Below are 27,468 nucleotides of genomic sequence, written 5' to 3' on the forward strand. Positions count from 1 at the left end.
GTGGAAGCTTCTCCTTCACTTATAGTCAATGGTAGAAACATTTGTCATTAGTTTTATTCATTTGTTTCATTTTCATACTATTCTTTAGTTAGAGGGTTAAGGTGACAAAAGAGTCATCTGGGATCTTGATTTAAATCCCAGGCAATTCAACATGGGATTGGACATGGTCTCTGATTTCTCACTTCTTAGACCTTTGAATCTCCGGAGCATTAGAGAAGTGCATGTTTGGGCTTTGGAAAGGCTTCTCTTTGTTTCCTGCATAGACTTTTCTCAGCATAACTTTGGCAGCCATCTAGGAGTGAAGGATAAAATTCATGTGTGGGTGGGCACAAATGGTAATCCTAAGAGAAATGAGAGGGAATCTGAGATGCTTTCCAGCCGCCTTCAATTAGGTGTAAACATACCAGTGAAGTTATTGTGGTTGGATAGCTGGAAGCTGTGGGGCAAAGTGTGCTGCTATATACAAAAAAGATACACAATCAACTGCTTTCCTATTAGAGGGATAAAATTCTTCCACTACATACAAGGAGGTCTTTGCCTGCACTAGGCTATAATTAAGGCAAAGGCAGACTTGTGCACACACAGAACAACTTTTCCTACTTTTAAATTGGTAAGTTGCTTTCATTTATGACTAATAATAATTTAGGCCCTGCTCCTGCAAATTGTTCTTTGAGGGATGGCTCCCACTGAAGTCAACAAGGCCCTATGACGGCACTGAGATCTGCCTGCGTGCTATAGCTTGGAATAATTCTGCACAAATTTGAAGACAGGAGATTGAAAACCATGATGGAGTTTGAGCGTAGTCTTCTTGTTGGACCATTTAAACCACCATCTACACAGTACATATTGAAACTCAACTTTAAGTATTTTATTTTTATGTACAGTTCATTTTTTGTCTGGAAATAAAATATCTAAATACAGACAGATTGTAATGTTGTATATGTATAGCTCTCAACAATACTTTAGCTGAATAAATGCTTTGTACATTATTCTGTCTTTTTAATGGAGTTTACAGCTACATTGATAAAATGGATTCCTCATTTCCTTGATTGTTTTTAACCAATAACAAGCAGAGAGACAATTACAAGTTAATATTAATAAGCAGCTCAAATAACACTGGTTAAACTATGTACAATACAAACCATTCATACAAATGAAGACTAGGATATTGAATTTGTTACAATATTTGTAATAAAGATAAAACAGCCACTTATAACTTACATGTTGTCTATCAGGCATTTTCCTTCTTGCAGAACAGTTGGAGAGTTTTTAAGTAGCTCAGCTGGTCTCAACTCTGCCATTTTAAATGTTCAGTGAAGAAATATGTAACAATAATGTCTGCCCACATGTAAATTCCAAATGTCTGCTTATCTTTACTAGTAATAGGCTCCCTCCACAGAAAAAGAGCCACCTAACGCCACCTTGAATGTGCCTACTGAATGCTGGAAAAAAGTCACTATACTTTGCTGTGTTCATATAATGAGGAATACTGAATTCTAGACACACTTCCCCCACCCCCATTTTAACCAGCATTTACTCCTATAGTATTATTTACCAGTACAGCTAGTCTAAGCAGTAGAATGCATGAGTGGGGGTTATTGATTGGCATGTATTCAAGACGTTAACGTTGATTTCCAAAACAGTTTGTGTTAGAAACCATTCTCTGTCTAGTTAATCCTTTTGGCTTGATGATAGGTTATCCTGAAACATTATGTATCAGACAATGAAAGCCCTCTTAACAGGAATCTTAATAGAGGTGAGCTGAAAAGAGTGCTTGTCTGTGTGGTTTTATTTCGAATCCATAGTGATTTACAACTAGATTGATACATGGAGCTGACTGGGCAGAAATTACATTAGATTGTTTTCCACTAACATATTTTCAGCCAGTTGACAGCAGCAGAAGAGTGTAGACACATTCCAGGCAATAGGGGTAGCCTTCTTCTTTGAGGTAACAGCCCTGTCATATGACCTCTTTTATTCCTCAGGCTTGAGTCTCAGACACATGTTGTTCATTCTCAACCCGAAGGGAAGTAGGGTGTGTCACTGTGGTAGTTGTAATCAGGACACACCTTCTGTACTAGTTTATAATCTGTACTATAAAAGGAAATGTAAATACAGATTACTTTAAAGGGCTTGGAGCAGAGCCATGACACATGACTTTGGGTCTGCTCCTGATAACATGTTTTTGAAGGGTCATAGTTGCAGAGTGTGTTCTTGGTAGCCTTGTCGACCTTTTCATATTCGATGCGACAGTTAAAGGACTTGGAATCTTTGGCGTCAATCACCGTTTGTTGTGCCAAGTCAAATTCCACTATTTTGGTTGGGGGTACCAAGCTCACAGATACATTCCCTTGGCCAGTGGAATTGTGCCTGAAATAAACGCTAAACGTCCCATTGCCATGATCAACAATTTTCCCAGTTATTAAAAGGTTTAACTTCACAGTTTTGATGTTGGAATGAAAGTCGCCCCAGCCAAACATTTTCTTAAATTTCCCAGTCTTGACAATGGGCCGTCTCTTTGCTCTGGGTCGAGGCTCTTGAAGATCTGTGGAGTTCCTCAGCCAATCCCAGAGATCTTGCTCAGAATACGTTTCTGGGGCATCATATCGCAGGTCCAAATCTGTATCATTTTCTTTGCCATGAAAAGTCTGTGATAGCAGTCGGCTGATGGACAAGTCTTTGCTGCTTTCTGTCCATATGTGCTTTAGTGTGGATTTGGAGCTGCTTGATTTTAGAAGTTCTGATTTGCCGCCATTTGTTAAATTTGCACATGTGACCTGGGGGGGGGGAAAAAAGAGATCAGATTGAGATAGGTACCTACAAAACCCATTGCTCCCATCTAAGGCCAAAGAGATTATAGTTCAGAATTAAACAGAGTTAAAATTAGTTTTAAGGATGAGAAGGGGCAAAGCCAAGGCTCTGCCCAATTCTCCCCCCACCCCCACCTATAGGCAAAGAGGATGTAACAGCTCTGCAGAGGGGATGCCTGATATAACCTGTACCACTGTGCAGCCCAAGCCATATTTCAGTCCCAAGTGAATTATACAGCATTGAAATCCAAGTGAGTGTTTTGACTCCTAAAGTGAAGATTACAAAAGTGAATATCTAAGTGAAATGAACAGTTCAAAAATACAGATCAAAGTTTTATAAAATCATGAAAACCTTGCCCTGAAATCCTGAGGAATCTAAAAACGTCAGGGCCAATTTCTCACATCTGTCAGCACCAGAGCAAAAAGACCTAAGCTAACCATATTCATTTTTCCCTTCTAGCTTTAAAAATAAAGTACACACTGTCATACTATCTGAAGGGTAAGCTGAATAGTCTTGGTTTTGTAAGTGGACCGATGCTGCTCTTAACTCCTTTGCCTAGCTACAATGAGCATCACAGCAGCCCTCGCTGGTACTTTCATCATACAGGTGTTTTAGGAGCCATCCCTTTATCCTGTTTGCTTTTATAAATGCCTCCTCCCTTTATCAAAATTAACTGGACATATCGCCACTCCCTGAAATTCAGTGGAAACAATATAACACGTATAGTGTGAAGCCTTCTTGCTGGTGCAATCTAGAGATATTTGTATTGAAAGGCAGCAAATATAACAAAGATATTTCCATATCCTGATAAACATGGAATTGAACTGTGTTGCTGACCAGATTTCTCTTCCCAGGGTAGTTACGCCCCCTCCCAGACATGCTACATGGAAACTAAACATCTTGAAGGGATGACAGGTACAATGACAGCCTTTTAAAAAAAAATTAAGTCAGTCAGAGTATTAGCAGAATAGCACCAATGCCTTTCAAGTTGGGGTGGGGACAGGGCAGAGAGAAGAAATAAATAGAATGTGCTCTTTATTTAGGATTAATCCCTTGGATGATTTTTCCATCTTTTGAATGGCAGGAAGGATAAATACTGCCAAGCATTTGATAGGTGGTTTGTACCTGTGTCTTAGCATCAACTCAGTGAGCAAGGAGAGAGGCTGTAATGAAATGTTCTGAAGGAGAACTACTTAATGAAGCAGCAATGAAGATATCATGGGGAGAGAGACTTAGAACATAATTTTGCAGAGGCTTATGAGGAGTGAGAGCAAAATAGGAGAAATGTGGTTAAAAGAAATGTGCCAGTCTAGCATGAATTTAAGCAGTTAACTAGCAGATTTAGTGTACCTGCAATCTGAAGGTAGGAAATAAATTGCTTATTTTCATATTTTACTCTCGTCAGTTTGCTTTTTCTTCTCCTTCCTTTTTTTAAAAAACATTTGTGTTCCAGTGAGTTACATTTCATAGGATTAAACAGCAAATTCCCACATAACCGGATGTAATACCATAAAGCTCATTTTAAAGAAAAGCTCTTTTTTTAGACTACATAAAACCAAGCACCCCAGAGAAGAAGTGGATATTTCTGAAATACTTGCTGTCGGCTACAAATCATGAGTGTTTTAAAAGCTAGTATATCTCAAGTTTAAATGGAAGCTTCAAATTCCAAGCAAGACACATTGTTTCATATCTGACCTAACAAACGCAATTGATTGTTACTCTCATTGATTTTGTAATAGTTTAAGAGCTTCTAGTCACGCAGTTGGCCCTGAGACCTCTGTTTGTGATTTTCTATTTGGGTAACTGGCTGCATTCATGATTAAAGACCTGCTCCTGCCCTCCCTAGTCAGGCATCTAAGCAAAGAGTCTGACTAAACAGTATAAGAGCACCCAAAAGGGCTAACAATACAATTCATTGCTCATCAAAGTAGTATTATTTGCAAAATGATAGTATCTTGTTTTTAACCCTATAGCTTTTTCCCATACTACTACTGTGTTGTATTGTAACTATACATATATCCCCCCAGATGTGCGCACCATGTAGTGGAATACAGCTAATACAGCCATGTGGAAAAGCAGGATTTATTTTATGATTTTGTTATATATGTGTTCACATCTACCCAACCATCTCAAAACTGTCACAGAAACTGTAATATAATTGTAAGAAAACATCCAAACCTATGACATTTTGCACGTTTGTTAAGCAAAAACTATTGCACTTGAAAATGATCCCATTTTAGCATAAAAATATCATGAAAACAGGACCAATTTTCAATATTCAATGATATGCAAAAAATATTAAGTATTTCAATTAGTTGTGAATGTCTTCATCCCTAGAGCATGTACACACAGTTCAAAAATACATGTACTATAACATCCATTTTGCTTTCTCTTCCCCCATCTCACTGAATATATATCAGGTGCCATTTAATTCTTGATATGTTCTGCACTGAATTGTTTACCATACTGCAGTAGAGTTCAGTGGGACTCCTCTCACATGGAAAGTTACTTGAGTACATTTTTGCAGGATGGGGGATTTGTAGTATTCGCTATAATTAGCATTGGGCCTACATAAACATCACAGTAAATTTAACTATCATGGACAATAAATGTCAAGATTTATTTGGGTTGTACTGTACACTACATTTCCAAAATCTGTACTATGATTTAAGTTTCTATCAACAGAAGCTCTTTGGACTGTCTCTTACTATAGGTTTATATAGTGCCTAGCACAAAGGAGCTCTGATTCTCATTGGGAGCTTTAGGCACAACCATAATACAAATAGTAATAGGTAAAGTATGAAATGCTGACAGGTATACCTACTACAATGCATGATTTTTTTTTCTTCAACAAAGAAATGCTTTCAATTTTTAAATGAGTATAATAGTGGAAGGTGGTGTTCAGAAGGGAACTACAACAAAGAGTAGAAGATATTTGGGGGCCTGATTCAAAGCCCACAGAGCTCACTGAAAGACTCACAATGAGTACAATGGGCCTTGGTCCTGGCCTTTTAGATGGAGAATGCATATTTCCTCTAGATAGAGTCACCAGACCCTCTTGGTATCAGAAATCACACTATCGTCTGGTCATCCTTTTCCCATGAATAATGACAAATTGCTGTTCAATATATTTTTTGTAATTTTTGACAGAGCTTTCAGTGAAAATAATATATGAAGTTTATATTATGGAGACAAAGTATATTTTCATGACTATGGAATTGATTTGTATGTCCAGTTTCACTGAGTTTCAACAAAACACTCCAGTCTTTGTCTGATCCTTTTAGAGACTGAAGACATTTTCACAGTGATATTTCACTGATTTGACATTAACTTCATTAGATGTGTTTTTCATGAGTATTATTGTCTCATTTAAGACTCCCTAAGAGAGGGTAACTCATTTACCTCAAAGCCTTTGGGGTTCAATTTAAAGACATCCCTCATGCACATGAACTTATTAACTACCGTAGGCCAAACCTGGATGCTTGAGATCAGATACGTTTTTTTAAATATCCAAGTGGTACAAAATGACTCTTGATTTCTTAGTCTTTCATTATACTGTAGATCTATTACAGTTCATTATATGTAATTACAGTATTGGTTTAGAAATTATGTATTTATTCCTCTAAATGTATGAATACTTGAGGGCAAATGGAAATGCAAACAAACAATCTAATACTCAAGGTAGGAAATTTCTCTCTTCAGGTAAATAACTAATCAAAAAAACCCAAGTTAATTTTGGCTGGCATACCGTAATAGGAATTTGTCAGCTCAGTGTTTGCATATTCACTGTGTAGAGCAACACAGTATTCTGACTCCCTGGCCAGATGCCTCAGGTACTTTGCTAGTACAGGAATATGAACATCACATAGGTCTAAATGGCACTCTAATGACAAGACACAAGCACTCAGAATTCTCACCTAGATCCAATGTCTATGCATAAACATTATTGTTTGTTGGTTGGTTGATGGGAAGATCTGAAGATTTAGGACCCTGTTGTACTTTGATCTACTTTGCTGAGGTTCCAGTTCTCAGCGCACATGATCAGCTGAATCCACTAGAACATCCTCTGCTGTTGATGTTGCTGCAATTTCCCGGGAAACAAAACAAAGGGCACATTTCTTGTTCTTCTCATATGAACACTGATCAGTATGATCCCTAAGAAACAAGGATGCAGAAGGTGTCTAAGCTTTAAGGCCCAGATCATCATTTGGATTAATTAATTGCATAGCTCCATTTACACCAGCTGAGGATCTGGCTCTAGAAGTTGTTTTATAGTTCTTAAGTAAATAATCAAGAGGTTAGAAAAGAAAAGGGCATGAAGAGAATCTGGGCTTTTTTCTCTGCCTTGATGTACCATGAGAGGAAAATAAAATAAAAGCATAAAAATTATACTTGAAAGATAATAAGAAAATGAAAATACTCTGAGACCTAAGGCTGAGAAATGCCCTCCATGCCAACTACTGCACATTGGAAATGTGCAGTCATCCATACTAGTGAAAATATTGTCCAAGCATTGCTGACAGGGTCAGAGATATCTTGGGCAGGACTGGTCAAAATTGTTTCCATTAAAATTGTTTTCCTGTGGAAAATTGGATTTTTGATGGAACAAAATTTTTTGCAGACTGTGTCTGCTTTGTGCAGAAAACTTTTAGTTTTCATCAAAAAAATCTGATATACAGTACTAATGCAAATGGTCATGTCAGTTATTTCCATCCTTAATATCCAGGTGCCTAAAGATCTTTTAAAATCTGGCCCCAAGTGACTCTTACAGGTATTATGTCATATAATATAATTAAAAAAATTCACTGAGTAAGTAAAAATATGTTTACAATTGTTTCTATGGAACAATTTTACAGAGAGCATTAATAACTTTTCAATTTAAGGGACAAATCGTCCCCACTAAATTCAATGGCAAAACTTCCACAGCAGCAGAAGAGCCAGAAAAGTGTCTGATGTTGTGTAGTTTGTTTTCATTTTCTTGCATGATAAAATAATTATGTCAGAATGTATGCAGTTTGGCTTGTAAACCATGTCATTTCTCTTTCAGTTTAGAAGACATTATGCCATCATGTGTAATATAATAGTCTGTAATCTGAAAGAAAACGGAGTTACAATACACAGCGTAGTTCCTCACATTACGATTTTACAGCTCTTCATTTTTGCCTCAGAAGTGTGAGAAATTCAGCCAGAATGGTTCTAATGGTGGAGGTGCAAGTGAATTTATAAAGATTTGGAGGAGGATTGAAATGTAACTGTATGAAATATCCTATTAACTCTTGCCCTCTGTTTTACATTTTTAGAAAGAATTTAAACTAAACCCTTGAAGCCTGGTGCCTATGTCCTCATTAAAGATTTTTCACTTCAGTGGATTATGACTTTTGAAAATTCACACCAGCTCCATTCAGCAGGGGATTAAATTTTCATGGAATAAATTAAAGTGGGTTAAAATGTCTAACAGAGTTTTAAGACCACTGCTTTATACAAGCATCACAGAGTTCTGTTAACTTTCAAATGAAACTCTAGCTAGGTAAATAACTTTTGTCAAGGATCTATTGCTCTGATTCCACACTCCTGTAAGCCCTCTTTTATTAATATTGGCTTGCCAGTTTCTGCATACATGTAGAAAGAAATATTAAATAAAATTAGAATATAGCTGAAAGGTCACAGCGCAATATTTTAATAAAAATCTGCGCTGTCGTCTGCTATATATATATACCCACCATGTTCAAGAAGATGCCCTTTTTCATATAAATGAATAACCACATAATTAGGATGAACAAGGTGAAAAAGACTCTAAGGCGGTCAAGAAAATAGCAGTTCTGTGCTGATTGAGCGGAGCAGATGACAGTATTCTAATGTGCAAAACATTGTCCTCTAGTAACTTATTACTAATTATCCACATTTAGCTGAAAATTCTTCATTGTTAAGCTCTTCCATAAATCAATAAAATTTAAAAGCTCCCATATTAATATCAATGTGAGTAGACCATTACTGCTGTTTGTGAGTCAATGTGAGTAGTCTATTACTGCACCATATTTTTTGTAGAGAAGCATTAGAATATTCATATAACTAATCCGCTTGATAAATGGATTATTCAGAGTTTGCATGAAGTAGCACAAAACTGCTATTTGATAAGGTTACAGTAGCCACTAATGCTGATAGAATGTGTCATTTTCATGTCAAGGATATTGAGAGACAAATTTTTAAAAATAGTCACCTAAATTGTGCAACCATCATAGGCATGCATAAATGAAAACAGGCGCATACACAAGAAGCAGTTCTATGGCCAGCCCATGTATTCCTGTTATAAACAATCATCTGTTTTCATCTGCAGTTACCTATTGTGTATAAATAGATGTCTATTTTAGGGAGTCTGGTGGCACCTTAAAGACTAACAGATTTATTTGGGCATAAGCTTTCGTGGGTAAAAAACCCACTTCTTCAGATACATGGAGTAAAAATAAATATATTGGCACATGAAGAGAAGGGAGTTACCTTACAAGTGGAGAACCAGTATTGACACGGCCAATTCAGTCAGGGTGGATGTGGTCCACTCCCAATAAGTGATGAGGAGGTGTCAACACCAAGAGAGGGGAAATTGCTTTAGTAGTGAGCCAGCCACTCCCAGTCCCTATTCAAGCCCAAATTAATGGTGTTAAGTTTGCAAATGAATTGTAGCTCTGCAGTTTCTCTTTGAAGTCTGTTTTGGAATATTTTTGTTTAAGTTTTTTGTTGACAGACTGGACTTCTACATAGAGTGCAGACATGCATAGAGGCTGAAATTGTGAACAAACAGCATCACTTGCCCCATAACCTCAGCCGTACAGAACGCAACGCCATCCACAGCCTCAGAAACAACTCTGACATTATAATTAAAGGGGCTGACAAAGGAGATGCTGTAGTCATCATGAACAGGTCGGATTATGAACAGGAGGCTGCCAGGCAACTCTCCAACACCACATTCTACAGGCCACTATCCTCTGATCCCACTAAGGAGTATCAAAAGAAACCACACCATCTGCTCATGAAACTCCCTGCTATAGCACGGGAACAAATCTACACAGACGCACCCCTAGAGCCCCAACCAGGGGTATTCTATCTGCTACCCAAGATCCATAATCCTGGACACCTCATCATCTCAGGCATTGGCACTCTTACAGCAGGATTATCTGGCTATTTGGACACTCTCCTCAGACTACCAGCACTCCTAGCTATCTTTGAGACACCACCGACTTCCGAGGAAATTACAATGCACTGGTGATCTTCCTCAAAACACCATCCTGGCCACCATGGATGTAGGAGATCTTTAACCAATATTCCACAAAAGGATGGACTACAAGCTGTCAGGAACATTTCGCTGATGAGGCCATGGCACACCCGGTGGCTGAGCTTTGTGACTTTGTCCTCACCCAAATTTCAGATTTGGGGACAACTTATACCTTCAAGTCAGTGGCATTGCTATGCATACCCGCATGGCCCCACAGTATGCCAACATTTTTATGGCTGACTTAGAACATTTCCTCAGCTCTCGTCCCCTAGCGCCCCTCCTCTACTTGCACTACACTGATGACATCTTCATCATATGGACCCACGGGAAGGAGGCCCTTGAAGAATTCTACCTGGTTTACCACAATTTCCACTCCACCATCAACCTCAGCCTGGATCAGTCCACACAAGAGATCCACTTCCTGCACACTACAGTGCTAATAAGCAATGGTCACATAAACACCACCCTATACTGGAAACCTATTGACCACTATACTTACCTACATGCCTCCAGCTTCCATCCAGGACAAATCATACGATCCATTGTCTACAGCCAAGCCCTAAGATACAACCGCATTTGCTCCAATCCCTCAGACAGAGACAAGATCTTTATCAAGCATTCTTAAAACTACAATACCCACCTGGGGAAGTGAGGAAACAGATTGACAAAGCGAGACGGGTACCCAGAAGTCATCTACTACAGGACAGGCCCAACAAGGAAAATAACAGAACACCACTGGCTATCACGTACAGCCCCCAGCTAAAACCTCTCCAGCACATCATCAATGATCTACAACCTATCCTGGAAAACAATCCCTCACTCTCACAGACCTTGGGAGGCAGGCTAGTCCTTGCTTACAGACAGCGCCGCAACCTGAAACAAATACTCATCAGCAACTACACACCACACCCCAAAAACACTAACCCAAGAACCAATCCCTGTAACAAACTCCGTTGCCCACTCTGTCCCCATATCTACTCTAATGACAGGTTTCAGAGTAGCAGCCATGTTAGTATATATTCGCAAAAAGAAAAGGAGTACTTGTGGCACCTTAAAGACTAACAAATTTATTTGGGCATAAGCTTTTGTGAGCTACAACATCCGATGAAGTGAGCTGTAGCTCACAAAAGCTTATGCTCAAATAAGTTTGTTAGTCTGTAAGGTGCCACAAGTACTCCTTTTCTTTTTGCATATCTACTCTAGTGACACCATCATAGGACCCAACCACATCAGCCACACCATCAGGGGCTCATTCACCTGCATATCTACTAATGTGATATATGCCAGCAATGCCCCTCTGCCATGAACATTGGCCAAACCGGACAGTCTCTACATAAAAGAATAAATGGACACAAATCAGACAACAGGAATGGTAACATACAAAAGCCAGTAGGAGAACACTTCAATCTCCCGGGACATTCAATAACAGATTTAAAAGTAGCCATCCTTCAAAAAAAAACCTTCAAAAATAGATTTCAAAGAGAAACTGCAGAGCTACAATTCATTTGCAAACTTAACACTATTAATTTGGTGGGAGTGGCTGGGAGTGGCTGGCTCACTACAAAAGCAATTTCCCCGCTCTTGATATTGACACCTCCTCATCAGTTATTGGGAGTGGACCACATCCACCCTGATTGAATTGGTCGTGTCAATGCTCGTTCTCCACTTGTAAGGTAACTCCCTTCTCTTCATGTACCAATATATTTATTTTTACTCCATGCATCTGAAGAAGTGGGTTTTTTACCCACGAAAGCTTATGCCCAAATAAATCTGTAAGTCTTTAAGGTGCCACCAGACTCCTCATTGTTTTTGTGGATACAGACTAACACTCCAATACTTTAGGGGAGATTTTTTGTAAGGCGCAAAGGGCAGCTGTATGCCTAACTTCCAGTGAAGTTCAATTCTATGTGCTTTTCAAAATGTCTCCCTTTGGGAGTACACAATACTCCCGCTATATTGGCTTGTGAACACTATCAGCACAATCTTCCAATCCTTGAGAATGTAATGAGGAGTGGGAATTTTTTTCTTTGCTAAGTATGTTTGCTTTCTACTTGCTCAGTTGGTGTGTAGATGTCAAAAGCCAGCAAAACTCCACTGAAAGAACAAGAGTGCTGTTTCTTTAATGCCCAAACAAGAAACCAAGCAGCAGAGGGGCAAAGAATGGTTCTCAGCAGAACCTCTACTGTGAAGCAGAGACATGAGTAGCTTCAGGGATAATACCACCTCTTGTGTTAGAATGTTGGTCTTTCTGTGATTCTTCACTATTGTCACATGACACTCATCCAGTAAATGTATCAAAGAGATAAAGGAAAGTACCCAATGCCATTAGATACATGTTCACGCATCATGTAATCTAACAACATTTGTCTGACAAATTACTTATTCACATTAGATTATCCTTAAACTTTAACAGGTAGGCTTTAGGCTTGTGGTATTTTTCTCATTATCAGTCCAAGTGGATGTTGTGGAAGAACGTTCAGTAGCAGCTCAACTAAATAAAACAGGTTGGGGTCATACAGTAGAATGCTGCCGCAGATGCATGCTATTTGTTTTATGCACTGCAGTATTTTCTTCCTACAATAGTGTCATACCTAATTAAAAGTGAAAATTAGTAGCCAGCAGTATTAATCAAATTCAATATGCGGTTCTTGGCTCTTGAGAGCGATGGTTCAATTGCTGGTGTCATCAGTGAGGTCATTAATTTAAATCTAGATGAGTAAAAAGGCCTTAGGGCATTGACACACAAGTTGAAGGAGGATGTTCTATGAAAAATTGTTCCCAATGAAAGGAAAAACTTAAGGGGAAATATATGAACGTTGTCTCAGCACATCCAGCTACTGGACAGTAAGCATAATTGTCAGGGTTGTTGTGTGCCTGCAACATAACAGTTTGATACAGGGCTTTTCATTCTCAAGTTATCCCAAAGTGGTTGACAATGGGTTAAATACTGTTTATTTAATGTCTGTGTTGGCAAATACCACAGTCATTTTATACTTGTAAACTTGTGCCAAGCACAGCTCATGTGTCCAGAGAATCCAGGAATGAGATTTTATCAAAGCCTGAGCACAAATTTCATAAATTCTTCATATTTTCTCTTTTAAATTCTACAGAAAAAGTTCCAAATGTCTGATCTGCAGTTACTTGAGTTGTACTCAGCTGCTGTGCAAAACAACAGGGGGAGACTTCTTGAGCCCTCATCTTACACATGAAGCAGCTGGACACAATGTGACCTAAGGAATCTTGGTCCAAACGAATAAATTAAAGAGGAGTGCCCCAGTCCTAAGTGCTTCCTCCAAATGACGGGTGGCTGAAAGATTATATATTTTTCAGCAAATGCTGTTTCTGTCCTAATAAAGTTGTGGTGTCTTCACTTTTCACTTTTTCTGTTAGAAGGAAAAACAGAGGGGGGAAGGGGATGGTAAGCTGGTATTCAAACCTGACTTCACAGGGGCTAGTCACATGGGTAAAACAAATTGGGACTTGTTTGGCCTTTTCATGCTGGCCAATATTTGGTTTATTGGGAAACCCACAAAATGTGTGGGATTTAGAGGCTTATCTGAACCTTAGAAAACCACAGGCATCCATGAATTTAAGCTGGAATTCTCACAAGACAAGGCTTTGAGATTAGATCTCCAGCATGTCGGGGAGATATGAAAATACCACAAGTTCAGACTTTGCTGTGGAATAGCAGTTCCACCTGGAACCAGGAAGTGCAGAGGTACTCACAAATGAAAAAGGAGAAAACAGAATTTTTGGAACAATAAAAACAAAAAACCAACTTCATGTTTGAGTTGATTTTTATTTGACCACAGATCATTTTGACCATCTCCGGTTTGGCCGTGTTGAAGTCATTTAGGTAAATTCTGTCTATGCTTACAGCTGTCCAGCCACTTTTACGCATGGGATTTCACAGCAGTGAATCATTCCAGATTTTGGCTGATTGCCTTTAAGAGAATAAACATTCAAGTTACCTAGTCGAAGATGGATGAAGATCATAATCTATCGAAATATTCCTATATCTGTTCAAAAGCAAGAAGTATCTTTTCATGGTCTCATCTGCTATAGTTCTGTGGCTGAGCAGCCATGGAAAACAAATTTACTTTAGCAAGAAAATTTCATTTGTTACTGCCAACCACTGATACAAAACATAGCTTTGAAAAAATATTAAAAACCTCACTCCTACACTTATAGTTTCACTACAATATATTTTCTAAACCACATTTTAAATAGCCATGCTTAGCAGTCCATTTTGCCTGGTGTGAAGGAGAGCTGCTATTGTCTCTTTCATTAACAATAGTTAATGGTATATATTTTTATTTATATTACTTGAGAGCTTAGAGGCCCCAACTGAGATCAGGACCCCATTGTGCTAGTAACTGCAAAATACACAGTATGAAACAGTGTCTGCCCTAAGGCAGCTACAGTCTAAATAGACAAGACAGAGAAAGGGTTGAAGGAGAAACATATGAATGCCTTGCCCTAAGTCACATAGCGGGACAGTGGCAGAGCAAGGCATAGACTCCAGATCTCCTGACTCCCAATCCAATGCCCTACACAATAGATCACACTCTCTTGTTCATTCATGAAAAAGAGGTTCATTAAATTATTTGGCAGAGGTATAAAATCAGATTAAATGAATTGGAAAGGTCACAAGCTTTTTTGGTGTCAGAAAGCCAGCCCAGAGGCAAGTTGTGGCAATAAAAAGAGCAGAAAACCAGCCAGAGCAGCCACAAGCTGCTGATTTAGCTCACGCCCTGGGGATGGATCTCTGACTTCAGTTTTCAGGGATTTTCCCCCAGCTGAAAGCCATGCAAAGAGCCATAGTTGCCAACACCATCTGCCCTCCCTTAAAGTCAATCCCCTCAGGGTGTAGTGGGCCTTGCTTGCTCATGGGGGTGCCATTTGCAATCCTCCCCCCATCCCTGGTTTCCACTGGATTGTCATGTATTTAATAAAACTTGAATTTGATTTCTGCAAATATAGACAAAAGACTAAATCTTTCTCACCCTGATCACATAACTAACTTCATTGACTTTTAAATAATCACACGAGTTAGGTGAGCATGATTAAGCCCAGAGTTCTTTAGCTTAATCTGCTGTTTTTAAAGTGGGTCAGTTTAAAAAGTTTTTCTATTTCTGGCTTTTATTTTTTTACATGTATTGGTCAAGTCCAGTGCCCACTTAAGTTGGGGAAAGACTCCAGTTGAATTAACTGGGCATTGAAGGAAACTATTTCTATTTGTCTCAAACCTCTAGAATCAAACATTTTACAAAACTTTTCCCATCGTGTCTTTCCCTTTAAAATTTAAAATGTGGGCTGCAACCTCCCATTGTCAACACATACAAGAGATTCAGAATCCTGCAATAATACTGTTTAACAAAGCTATTTGGTTTCTTGTAAATTAACGTTTTTCACAATATCCAACTTCCTAAGCAAAGTGGCTCAAAACTGAAACCAAATTCATTATCTTAGATAAACTTAATCAGTGGCAATATGGATAGAAACTAGACCTTAAAAAATAGTATCTGATATCTGCAAACCATCTATTATAAGAAATAAAGCCAAGCTGTAGCTTTTTGATACAGTAAATGAACAAGTTAAGTATGCATGCATCTTAAGCATCATTAACCAGTTAACAGTTTCTTATGGATATGACAGTTGAGTGGGGTAGGTTCATATCCCCAAGGGGTGTGTATGTGAATGTATGTGTGTATGTATGTATGTGTATATATATGTGTGTATATATACACACACACACACACACACACACACCCCTCTCTTGGGTATATGAACCTACCCACTCAACTGTCATATCCATAAGAAACTGTTTTCTCCAAGTTAATACCAATTTAACTATGATTACCAGCCACCAGGTAGCGTATTGTTTTATGTAATGTTAAGTACAGTCAGAGAAAACACGTATGTACCAAGTGTGAGTTTTGTAAGAATGTTGTTGCATAGTTTTAGTAGTTAAATCCTGATTGTTTGGCTGTTAAGCTCAGGATAGACTGATATTTGCAAATAAGACACCCATCACAATGGTATCTATGATTAAATGAAAGCCTGAAAGCTGCCAGTATTTATCTAAGAACAATATGAGTCAGGGAGGGAAACTGTAAGCCCAGAACAAGGCAAATGTATTCAGGAATGACTAAAAGAAAATTGCTTCTCTGTGCTTCACACAGAAACCTGAAACTTCACACGGAGGCAAAAGCATTTTGTTGTTAATCATATGTACAACTTTTGTAATAAAACCCAACACAAGGCAAATCTCGAGTTGTTTGGGATTTTCCTGGCACTTAGGAGGTGGGAACTTTATACAAGCTGAAACCAACAAATGTTCACTGAGCCTCCTAAAAACTGTAACTGGCAAGATTCAGAACCTCTGTTTCTGATGAGAGAACTGTCAGTAAAACAACCTAATCTTATAATTCCTTGATGACTGGAACTGCCATTGGTTTCAAGTCAGAATGCTCATCTGGAGGTCTTGGAAGAGTAGGCCCAGGTTTTCAGACTTGGACACCTGTAGTAAGACAGCTGTATCCATATTTAGTCTGAAAATATCAACCAACGATTTTAATTAACACTGGCATTTCTGAGCCTATTCCTGTTGACAGTGTAGGGTTAAAAACAACACTGCATAGCGGGGGATGTGGCAGGGATGTTTGATAATGATTTAGAGACCCTTAGCTCTAGGTTTCTAGTTCAAATCCAGCAAAGGTCAATAGTGATCAACTGTCTATTGGTTGATGGGTAGTAGTATATGTGAAATCAATTAGTGATCACAATCCATTTCCTAATAGACACTTTCTGTATCACAAACACCAAATTGCCAGTGGATGCTCTTCCTGGTAATCTGTTTAGCGAGGGAACAAACAGAACTGGCACTGAGATTGCCACCCATTCAAAAGTAGATTAAGAATTATCATTTCATGGTTGAAGCACATGTTGGAAATTTGCCCTGCTACTTCCTGAGCTCTTCCTGTTTGTGAACTGACCTGAAGATGAGGGATGTCAAATCATCACCTTAGACCTCTAATAGTTTCATTTAAAGATTACTTTAAGTGACCTGCAATTCAGGTGAGCCCAACCTAAAATTGTAAATAGGCATGTTTTATAATTAAATAAGTGAGATCAGATCCTCAGCTAGTGTAAACTGTAATATTTGTGGGTTCTTATGAAGGATACTTAGACAAAACTGAGGTAGATGCTTATTATTAGCTGTAAGACCTAGACTATCCATGAAGTCTGACTGCTCTCTGTGAGACTCTCTGTATCACGGCATCGCCTTGTGCTCTGTCAGACTCAGTGGAGCCCAAGTATAGCTCTCTTTAAAAGGTTTCCTCACATCTCTCCTTTCCAAAAAAACATGAAAAAACATAATACACAACAGTATATATACAAGTAAAGAAACCTAATAATGCACTAACAATTTTCTATTAGTCTTTGAGGTGCCTGCTAGGTCTCATGGATCTATATGTCATTGCTTCAGTCTCTACATTGTGATGCTAAGTACCAGCCATGCTCCTCCATCGCTGAAGACTTGAACTCTTCCTCTCTTGCTATCTCATGACTTGTCTCCTTGTCTTCCCTTCAGCCTGGGATTTGTTGAAGGTGTCTCCTATTTCGTCTATATGTCAGTCCCTCAGCAGTGACAATCTCATAGGGCCTAGAAGCCAATTCACAAGAGACCTCTGCCTTTTTTGACCAAGTTTTTCCATCATAGATGCGGGCATGATCATGTTGCTGCAAACACTCAAGTTCTCATGACCCCCAGTCATATTAAACTTTTTGTTTAACAGTTTTTGTTTGTTCAGGTTTTTTATATATAGTCAAGTCATTTTTATCAATTTCTACAAAATTAGGCATTTTTGTTTTTAGTTTTCTATTGAACAAAACCTCTGTTGGTGGCAGAGCTGATCATGATCAACAGCTGATCATGAGATGCATAACCAGGGGAGTCTTGAGTAAAAGTAGAGAGGTTATTTTACCTGGCACTGATGCAACTGTTGCTGGACTACTGTGTCCAGTTCTGGTGCACACAATTCAAGAAAGATATTGATAAACTTGAGATGGTTCAGAGAAGACCCACAAAAATTATTAAAGAATAAGAAAAGACACTTTATATTGATAGACACAAGGAGCTCAATATATTTAGCTTAATAAAGAGAATGTTAAGGTGTTACTTGATTACAGTCTATAAAGTACCTACACAGGGAACAAATATTTAATAGTGGGCTCCTCAATCTAGCAGAGAAAGATATATTACGATCCAATGGCTGGAAGTTGAAGCTAGACTAATTCAGAATGCAAATAAGGTATACATTTTTAATGGTGAGAGTAATTAACCACTGGAACACTTTACTAAGGATCAGGGAGGATTCTCCATCACTGACAATTTTTAAATCAAGATTGGATGTTTTTCTAAAAGAGAGTCTCTAGGAATTTTTTCAGGGAAGTTGTATGGCCTGTGTTATACAGGACGTCAGACCAGATGATTACAATGGTTCCTTCTGGCTTTGGAATCAATGATACTTGTTCCTCCTAGCCTATGTTTATCCTGAGATCCAGTGGAAAAATTCTGTAGATATTCCACTGCAGATAATCTACTAGTGGTCAAAAGTCCACTTTGCCTCTAGTTGCCAATATTCCTTGATCTAAAAATGGACTTTAAAAGGCAAATAAATAGAATCAAGAGTATTTTGATTCTCTTTGACTTACCTTGGACATTACTAGATTGTACCAATTTAAAATGCTTTATCTTTCCCATTCAAGCAGAAGATAGAAGGTTAAAGGAATAAAATACATGCAGCAGGTTAAAGTCCTAGCATTCAAATGCATATCCTCATTTTATAACACAGTGATTGCAACAAGACCTTCATAATTATTCTTCCCCCTGCCTCCGTGACTGCATCATTTCTAGAAAGAAATCCAGGCATCTTAGTAAATGTAACTAATTTTAAGTCTGTAATACACCTTACTTCAGTCTTTCTGAACCATGATTGCCCCTGATCTGATCCAATTACTCCTTCATGTTGCAAAGATATTGTAAAACAGCCACTGTTTCTCAAAGACATGTCTCTGGCTCTAATTACGTGACCTCAGAAGTTAATTCAGATTCCCTCTGCTTTGACTGCTTAGCCTTACAGAGCACATAGTCTATCCTTATCTCAAATTTAAATAATAATAAGAGATCAACCAGAATTTAGGAACTAGGAAATTGATGTCATCTCACAAATGGCCAGCAGAAGCTGGTACAGAGTTCAGGTTTTAGTATTTTCATATATGTTAGTAGTTAGTAAATAATCTGCCATTACATACATGTATGTGTGAGATATCTAACCCCAGCGTAGGCATCAGAAGGTTTAAGGGAGCCTGAGAATGCCAGTAACCTACTGACTGCACCAAGGGAGGGCATGCTCAGGTGAAGGGGAGGGATGGACTTAAAAAGGAGAGAGAAGGTCAGTTGGGAGAGGAGATCCAGGGGGAGGACGTAGTGAGCTCCCTCTCTCTGGGAAGGGGCCTCAATAGAAGGCCAATAAGTCTGGAAGGGCAGGAAGCAGACACTTTGTTCCTGAGGTGAGCCTGAAGCCGAGGGGAAGATCAGGAGTTGCTGAGGGATGAAGGCCTGCCTGAAACCATGGGAAATTGGAGAACTGTGCCAGCCTTAGACTAAGGGATGGGGTGAGGCACAGGAACCCGAGGACAGATAGGAGGTCCTTGCATTATAATTGAGGCTTGCCTATGAGGAAGAGGGGTGGCCAGCTGAGCCTGGTTAGGGCTGAAGATTCAGTTGTCTTTATATTTCTATTGGGCATGTTAAAGAACTCTGTGGCCCTGTGGAGAAAGGGGTCAGACTCTTTAAGATGTCTTGGTCAGAGGATCAGGCCACCCCTATAGCCAGAATAGGCCAAAGAATCCAAGAGGGAAACTGAGACACAACTGCTGCAATGCCATATCCAGTCATGAGAGGGCATGTTGCAGCAGCAACTCTGCTGCAGAGTGTATACATAATATACATATATATACATAAATTTCTAAAGGATCCTGTGACAGATTACTTACTATTGTCCTACAATTTATAGCATGGTACAGTACTACGTTTCTAAAAGTCTATGGATTCCCCATGGGATAGATGTTAGTTTCCCACATAGAAGGTTAAAATGGGAGTTACTTCCCTGCTTGGTCATTTAAAGACTGCTTAGATATCAGCTCCAGCCACAAGGAAGATAGCATTCCTTTTCTACTGTTTAATTAAAAATAATGTACTGGTGTGGCCAAGACCTAAATCTGCCGTATGGTTTCTGAATCTCCCAGTCAATATCAATTTATATTGAAATGCACATTATTACCTTCTCCATTCTTATCAGTATTGGGATCTTTCCTCCCCTGCTTCCTTGTTATACTGGGACTTTTCTCCATTAGTAACAAAAATTACTCATGAAGCAGGTGGTTTTTACCAGTTGTTGCTGGGGACAGAGAAAAGCTCTGACATTATATGAGAGAATGTAGTGAAACTTGGTTGCCCTCTTACAGGTTGATGAGTTGGTGAAGTTCCACGGAGAAACCCCAGTACCACTGTTTCCCATCTTAGAATGGAGACACACTTCTCCCAGAAATAAGGTGGATGAAATTGTGGATTTTTTTCAATCAGAGTTCGCATAGAATTTTTCATCAGTTAATTTTGTGGAATTTTATACCTTGAAAATTTCAGAAGACTGAAATGTCTCTCAGCACAGCCTAAAACACCCCCACAGCTACTCTTAGGAGAACGGTCTTTCTGACCTCTACCCCCCAGACTATTTAAATTATTAGGCCTTAGTTATTTGCAGGAACTTGAAATAAATCCACCTGCAACCCCTCCTCTTTATAGAATAAATACCAATATATTCAAGAGGCAATGTTCTAAACAACAAGCTACAAGCCACTCAGGCCACAGAATAACGCAAATAAAAATGTCCTGGTTTCCTCAACTGTGTAAAATAAAAAGAAAAGGATGGATTTTTTTAAATATATTGAAGAAATAAAAATATTTAAATTGCACTAGGCAGATATCAGCTATTTATTAAAAATAACATACTGAGGGTTGAGAAAACTTTACTACTTTGCTCATATAGAGCAAATTTTCCTGAGATTCTCAAAGCATTTTATAAACATAAACCAAACTCACAACATCACTGTTAGACAGGTAACAATTCTTATTCCAATTTCATAGATAGGAAAACTGCAGCACTGAAGGATTGTATGACTTGACCCAGGCCAACTAGTCAGTCATAGATGGAATCCAAAAGCAAACCTACTCTGGCTGCCCGATAGGCAAAATTGTAGCATCATCAAGAAATCAGTCCAAAAGATGTGACTAAAGCAGTTATATTAGAAGCTGCTCAATAAAAGTTCTAATATAAAAGTGGTCCTACCAACACAGATGGATAGTATAAAACAAAAGTCTGTTTATCTGGGATCAGTTTTAGGCATAGACTTCAGAATACAAAGGGTATTTAAAACACTAAAAAAAAGTCTGCTTTGATTAGTAATGCAGGGAACAAACCAGGATTAAAAATAGAAAGTACAAATATCTAAAATTAGGTCTTGAAAATGAATGTGTATGTTGAAATTCAAAAGATGCAAAGTCATTTTTCCAATAAACTCCCAGAATTACTTATAATGAAAAATGAGACAAGACAGATGAGGGTATAAAGCTTCTAAATACTGGTCTAACATTGGCAAAGTCGGCTTGAGAAAGAAAGGTTTACCGTTTTTGTGGACCTATGTGACACTTTCTGGAGAAGGAAGCCTTTTATTCAGGAAAGGAACAGATGTTTTGGCAGATAGCATAGAAAGAATCCTGTCAGAGACTATAAACCAGGCTTGAAGGGAAGAAAAAAGAATGTTGAAAAAATGTGACGTATAAAACAAAAGAACCAAAATGACATGGATAAAATAGAAATGCACAAAACGACAAGAGCTTTGTTTAAAATAAATAAAGAAATGCACTCAACCGCTTGTAACTTTGTGAAAAAGTTTTTTATGCTAAAAGAGAAACTGAACTCTCACGTATACAGCTCATTGCAGCAGGGGGTGGGGAGATTAATTTTATAACTGCAGATAGAAATCAAATAAAGGGAAGAGCAAATGCCCTTTTTAAAGATCAGTTGAGAATGATCACAAGTTTGCAGCCAATATGAAAATTCAGCCAGGCTTTATAGCCAACACATTGGTGTATTTGTGCTGTAAGAACAAGAAAATAGCCAACTATATCAATGGAAAAGAGTGTACAATCATCAGCTGTCCTTGCACTGACAGTTTCCCATTTAAGTAATTCCTCCATCATGAAAGCATCTTCTGCATCCCAACTGGTTTCCAGCTTTTAATGGGAAACCAATCAAGTCAGACAACCAGTGAGATAAATCTTGAAAATAATTCCTTCTGTTAACTGAAATTTAAGAAACTGAGCACAACAGAGGCAATAGTGATTAATGTGTTTAAACTGGGCTGCTTCAGAGGCTTGATCCAAAGCCCATTGAAGACAATGAAAGCCTTTCCATGACCTTCAGTGGACTCTGGATCTGGCCCTCACAGCAGTATGCTATACAGGCACTTTGCTGGCATATATTGATTCCCTTTTCCCATTCTCTCTTGAGCTGCTGCTTTATGAAGGAAGAACAGCTTCCTGCTAAAGGCCTTACATGCCTTTAGCAGGAAGCTGTTACATGCCCTGATCCCAGAGGTCTCTGATCTCACAACCCTTCAGTCATGCTAAGGCAACCAGCTGCCTTCCTACCTCTCTGACATGCAGAACTCCTTTCCCTGCCTCATCTCACTTAGCCCCGAAAGGAGCCAGTTTGCAAGCTGGTTGGATGTTCCAGCAGCATCCTGGGACCCTGCTGGAGTGCCCATCTATAGCTTTGAATCTTTAAAGGAGAAGAAGAAGGTGGCTGAAAAGAAAAAGCTCCCTCAACCTCCCTCTCAGATCACTCCGCTCAAAATCATTCCCTTCTTCCCAATTGCTGTAGTTCAGAGTTTTCCACTCCCACTCTGAGCTGGAGGAAGTGCTGGGAAGGAGGGAAGAAGGGGACAGTGCTGCAGGCGGTGAGAAGGAGGATGGGGTTGGGGATTGCTTTACTGTTTTACAACTCAGAGGTGCACACAAAGATATTTATGGTTGGTACAGAAGCAAGGGCCCTTTTGGGAGCCAAATGTGAGCCCTTCTCTGGTCTTTTGGCTGGCTCCTTGCCCATTCACCCAGAAATCTAGAGACAGAAGGCTAGATTCAGAAGTGACACTTTTGGTGCTGTACTTTTGACCCCACTCCACTCTGTTATACTCCTTTATATACTTTCAGGTCCTTGGCATGTAAGTGACACCAAAGAGACTACCTTGCTACACCAGTAGATGTAAGCAGTGTCCAAGGGTGTCTGAGTGTCAGAGGTCCTAATCTTACACATGCCACCCAGATGCCTCTAAACCAGGGTGCGGTGCTTCCTTTGGTCAACAGAAACAAGTGGGAGGTCAGAATGATCAGAGGTGCCTCTCAGCAAAAACAATTTAGGGCTACTCACATTTTGGGGAGCCTGCACATGCCTCAAGCCACCTTACTCACACATGGAGAGTCTTTTTTGGTGTGAAATTTCAGGAACTAATAACACAATAGCAAACATATATTTATTCAGGACCCTGTCCAGCAAGCCCTCCTTACCCAGAACACCCAATGAACACAATATGAGTTCCACCTGCAAAGGGCTTCCAAGATTGGGACCTTATTTATTTATCTATATTACCATGCACAGTGGCTTCATTAAAGGCAAACTCCCAGCTGCAAACGTACTGTGAGATACTTACCCCACTAGGCCACCAAAGATAACAGGGTTCCCCTCCCTGAGGTGTCATAAAATCACACCATTTTATACTCGTTTGGGCCTTGTTAGTTGAGCTAATGGAGATAAAATTCAGCAAGTCACTTTGTGCTTAACTAGGGATGCACAGAATTTCCTAGGCAAAAAACCCCCTAATAATGGCAGCGTGTATTGCTCTTTCATAGAGTTTCTGCTGTAAACAGCTATACCTAGTGAAATGCAATATTATTACTGCTTCATTTTTAACTCTGTTTGCCAGTCTAAAGTTTAAAAAATAACCAGGACAAACCTGCTCTTTGAAACCTGCTTGCTTTGAAATACTCTCTCTCTCTCTTTTTACAGCACCCTTCTCTATGGTATATAAGCAGCTGACACCTTGACCAAATACTCAAAATGAGCAAAAATGTTTGGGCTATTTTTATTATTTTGCCTTTCCAAAAAATGTGGGGCAAAAAAGCCCTCTTTCAGGTTTTCATTAGCACAGCAAAACAACACAATTTTTGATTCCTTCACTGTTCATCATTTAGGCCCCAATTCAGACAACTTATATGTACTAAAAAGGGGCTAAGGCACATTTTGAAGTGCTGTCCTGAATCGTGATGCTTTACTAAATTGAGAACTTAAAAATTAACGTTGGCCCACCGTTAACACTCTGTGACATTTTATATGGGAGTAAGAAATAGAAATGTGATGCTTCAAATACCACTCCATGGTGCCCGTTGGGAAATGTTGACTTTTTTAATGGTGACCATTCTGTGAAATCGTTGAGACGTGACATTTTTCACACAGCTGTATTAAATAACAAGAAATAAAATACATCTGTATAAAAGGAGACAGTGAACATTTACAAGTACAGGAAGGGGGGGGGGACAAGCTGTTGTTCTTGATAGAAAATTGACTGTATCGATGGTATTTTGGCATTCCATATTTATTTTTCATTAGTGGGTTTCATGTCAAATTCTCACAGTTTACACGTCTAAACAAGATTTTCCTGTCTGCTATCCTTGCTAGCTCAAATTCAGATCTGCAAATTAAGATGTGATCTTCCTACTTCATACATCAACTGTCACCTACACTGTTATTCCTGAATCATACTTTGACTAGCAATTTGATGATGATGGTGCAGCAGACAGAATAGAATGCAGCTTGCTCTGCCACAGATGTATACGTATTGGCTCAGCAATGCTGAGTGGGGGGAAAAAAAATTTGTTTTTTTGGTCTAAGCAGATCTGACTCAAAAGATGTATAAGGTGCAGGTCTAGCACCTGGAGTATCAAACTACTCATGATATTTGGGCTGACACATGGAATGGAAAAAAGGATGATGCTTAAAGGGAACTGCAACAGTCGTTTGTCTAGCAACAACACTAGTAGAGGCAGCACTAAAAATGGTGCAATTTGTGGATTTTATCAACTTGAGTGTTAGTGGCAGAGTCCTTCATCTGAAGAGGAAGTCACTTCTCCCCATTCCCGACTATCCTAACCACCATCCCCATCCACACAAGGGCCATTCCAACTTTCAAGGGATAATAAGCAGGCAGTCTGCTACCCATCTTAATGAAGCAGTATCAAGTAATGACTCCAGTGGGCACTGATGGTCACTTTCAGGTACTGTAATATATGCTCAGTCCTTCCTGGAAAATATGGAGGCTTTTCTTCTGCCTCTTTTAAAATGCCAAAGCAATGGAATAGAAAATTACATGACATTTTTTCAGCTCTCACTCACATTCCCTCTTGAGTGTCATGAGCACTTTCTTTCCAGATTCCTCAAAATCTTTGACTCAGCAAACAGGATCCATATCTTGTGAGAAAATAATTTCACCTTGATGAAATCCGATTAATCTGCCTTGCCCTCTTCAGAGGAAACAATTGAAATCATTTCCAGTGAATGTGGAAAAAGCTGAAGGTCCAAAATGCCAGAGAACATATGGGCTGATCAAAAGCCCACTGAAATTTTTGTATTAACTTTGATGGATCACTGACTTCAATGGACTTTGGTCTCAAGTTACTAATCAATGCTGTTAAAAACTGTGGATCTTGAAAGGAGAATCCACATTAGAAAACTAGAAATGGGGCAAACACTACATTCATGGCATTACAGGCAGGTCTAAAAAGGTTTTAATCTGTTGGAATTTACCTGCAGACACACACCACAGATGCCAGACTTCAACCACAAAGAAGACCCCATTTTTATGGAACACATAAATGACAAATTGTTGTGTCTGGGGCAGGATGGTTATCGTACCTGTACCATGATTCTGTGCTCTTTTTATTAACAATGAGGGGGGAAGGGAGAAATAAAACTTGGCAACTCCCAGGAGAAAACAGGACATTGTCTATAAAGGCACAGATTTATTTTTAACAGGTGTCAACACTGTACTACAGAGCAAAAGACAGAAGCTTGTAACTCCAAAGTAATAATTTAATGTGGTTTGTGTTGAGCCTTGCAGTTCTCTGGGCCCCTTTAAAGTTGTTTTGTCTTGAGTTGTATTCTTAATTCTTTACGTTATAAAAAATTATTCATATGCATACAGAATGTTAATACTGGGTCCTTTTCCCTTATTCATTAATGATTCTTATACATTTCATAGATTCCAAGGCCAGAACGGATCATTGTGATCATCTGGTCTGACCTCCTGTATAACACAAGCCATAGAACTTCCTCAAAATACAGTATATCTTTTAGAAAAACATCCAGTCTTGATTTAAATATTTCCACCATGAACCTTGGTAAATTGTTCCAATGGTTAATTACCCTCACTGTTAAAAATGCATGCCTGATTTCCAGTCTGAATTTGTCTGGCTTCAACTTCCAGTCACTGGATCATGTTATACCGTCTCTGCTACACTGAAGAACTCGCCTTTAAATATTTGTTCCCCATCTAGGTACGTATAGACTGTACTCAAGTCACTCCTTCACCTTCTCTTTGTTAAACTAAATAGATGGAGATCTTTGAGTCTATCGCTATTTGGCATGTTTTCTAATCCTTTAATCATTCTCATGGCTCTTCTCTGAACTGTCTCCAGTTTCTCAACATTCTCCCTGAATTGTGGACCCCAGAACTGGACAAAATATTCCAGCAGTGGCCACACCAGTGCCAAATACAGAAGTAAAAGAACCTCTCTACTCCTACTCAAGAGTCCCCAGCTTACGCATCCGAGGATCACTGTTTTGGCTACAGCATTGCAGTGGGAGCTCATCTTCAGCTGATTGTATACCACCACCCCCAAAGTCTTTTTCAGAGTCATTGTTTCCCAGGATAGAGTTCCCCATCCTACATTCTTTATTCCTAGATGTGTATAATTAATTCAGTTGTGTTTAAACATATATTTGCTTGCACCCAGCTTACCTAGCGATCCACATCACTCTTTAACAGTGACCTGCCCTCTTCATCACCTACCAGTCCCCAAATTTTGTGTCCTCAGCAAACTTTGTCAGTGAGGATTTTGTTTTCTTCCAGGTCATTGAGAATAATGTTAAATAGTGTAGGGCCAAGAACCAGTCCCTACAGGACCCCTCTGCAAACACACCCATTTG

The 27,468-nt window shown here is 39.0% G+C and overlaps 1 protein-coding gene across 5 annotated transcripts in view; it reads right to left on the reverse strand.

Annotated features, from left to right (window-relative positions):
• Positions 1-939: 939 nt before the first annotated feature.
• The window catches only part of NXPH1 (neurexophilin 1), a 175,106-nt gene continuing 148,577 nt past the window's right edge, over positions 940-27,468 (reverse strand). For all 5 annotated transcript variants that reach the window (XM_084622000.1, XM_084621998.1, XM_084621999.1 and 2 more), the window contains exon 3: positions 940-2,777. In XM_084622000.1, coding sequence (XP_084478126.1) covers positions 2,016-2,777 — 762 coding nt within the window. In that variant the 3' untranslated portion in view covers positions 940-2,015. The remainder of the gene's footprint in view (positions 2,778-27,468) is intronic.

This window comes from Lepidochelys olivacea (genome assembly GCF_965140295.1).
Source record: "Lepidochelys olivacea isolate rLepOli2 genome assembly, chromosome: 2".
Taxonomy (NCBI): Eukaryota; Metazoa; Chordata; order Testudines; family Cheloniidae; genus Lepidochelys; species Lepidochelys olivacea.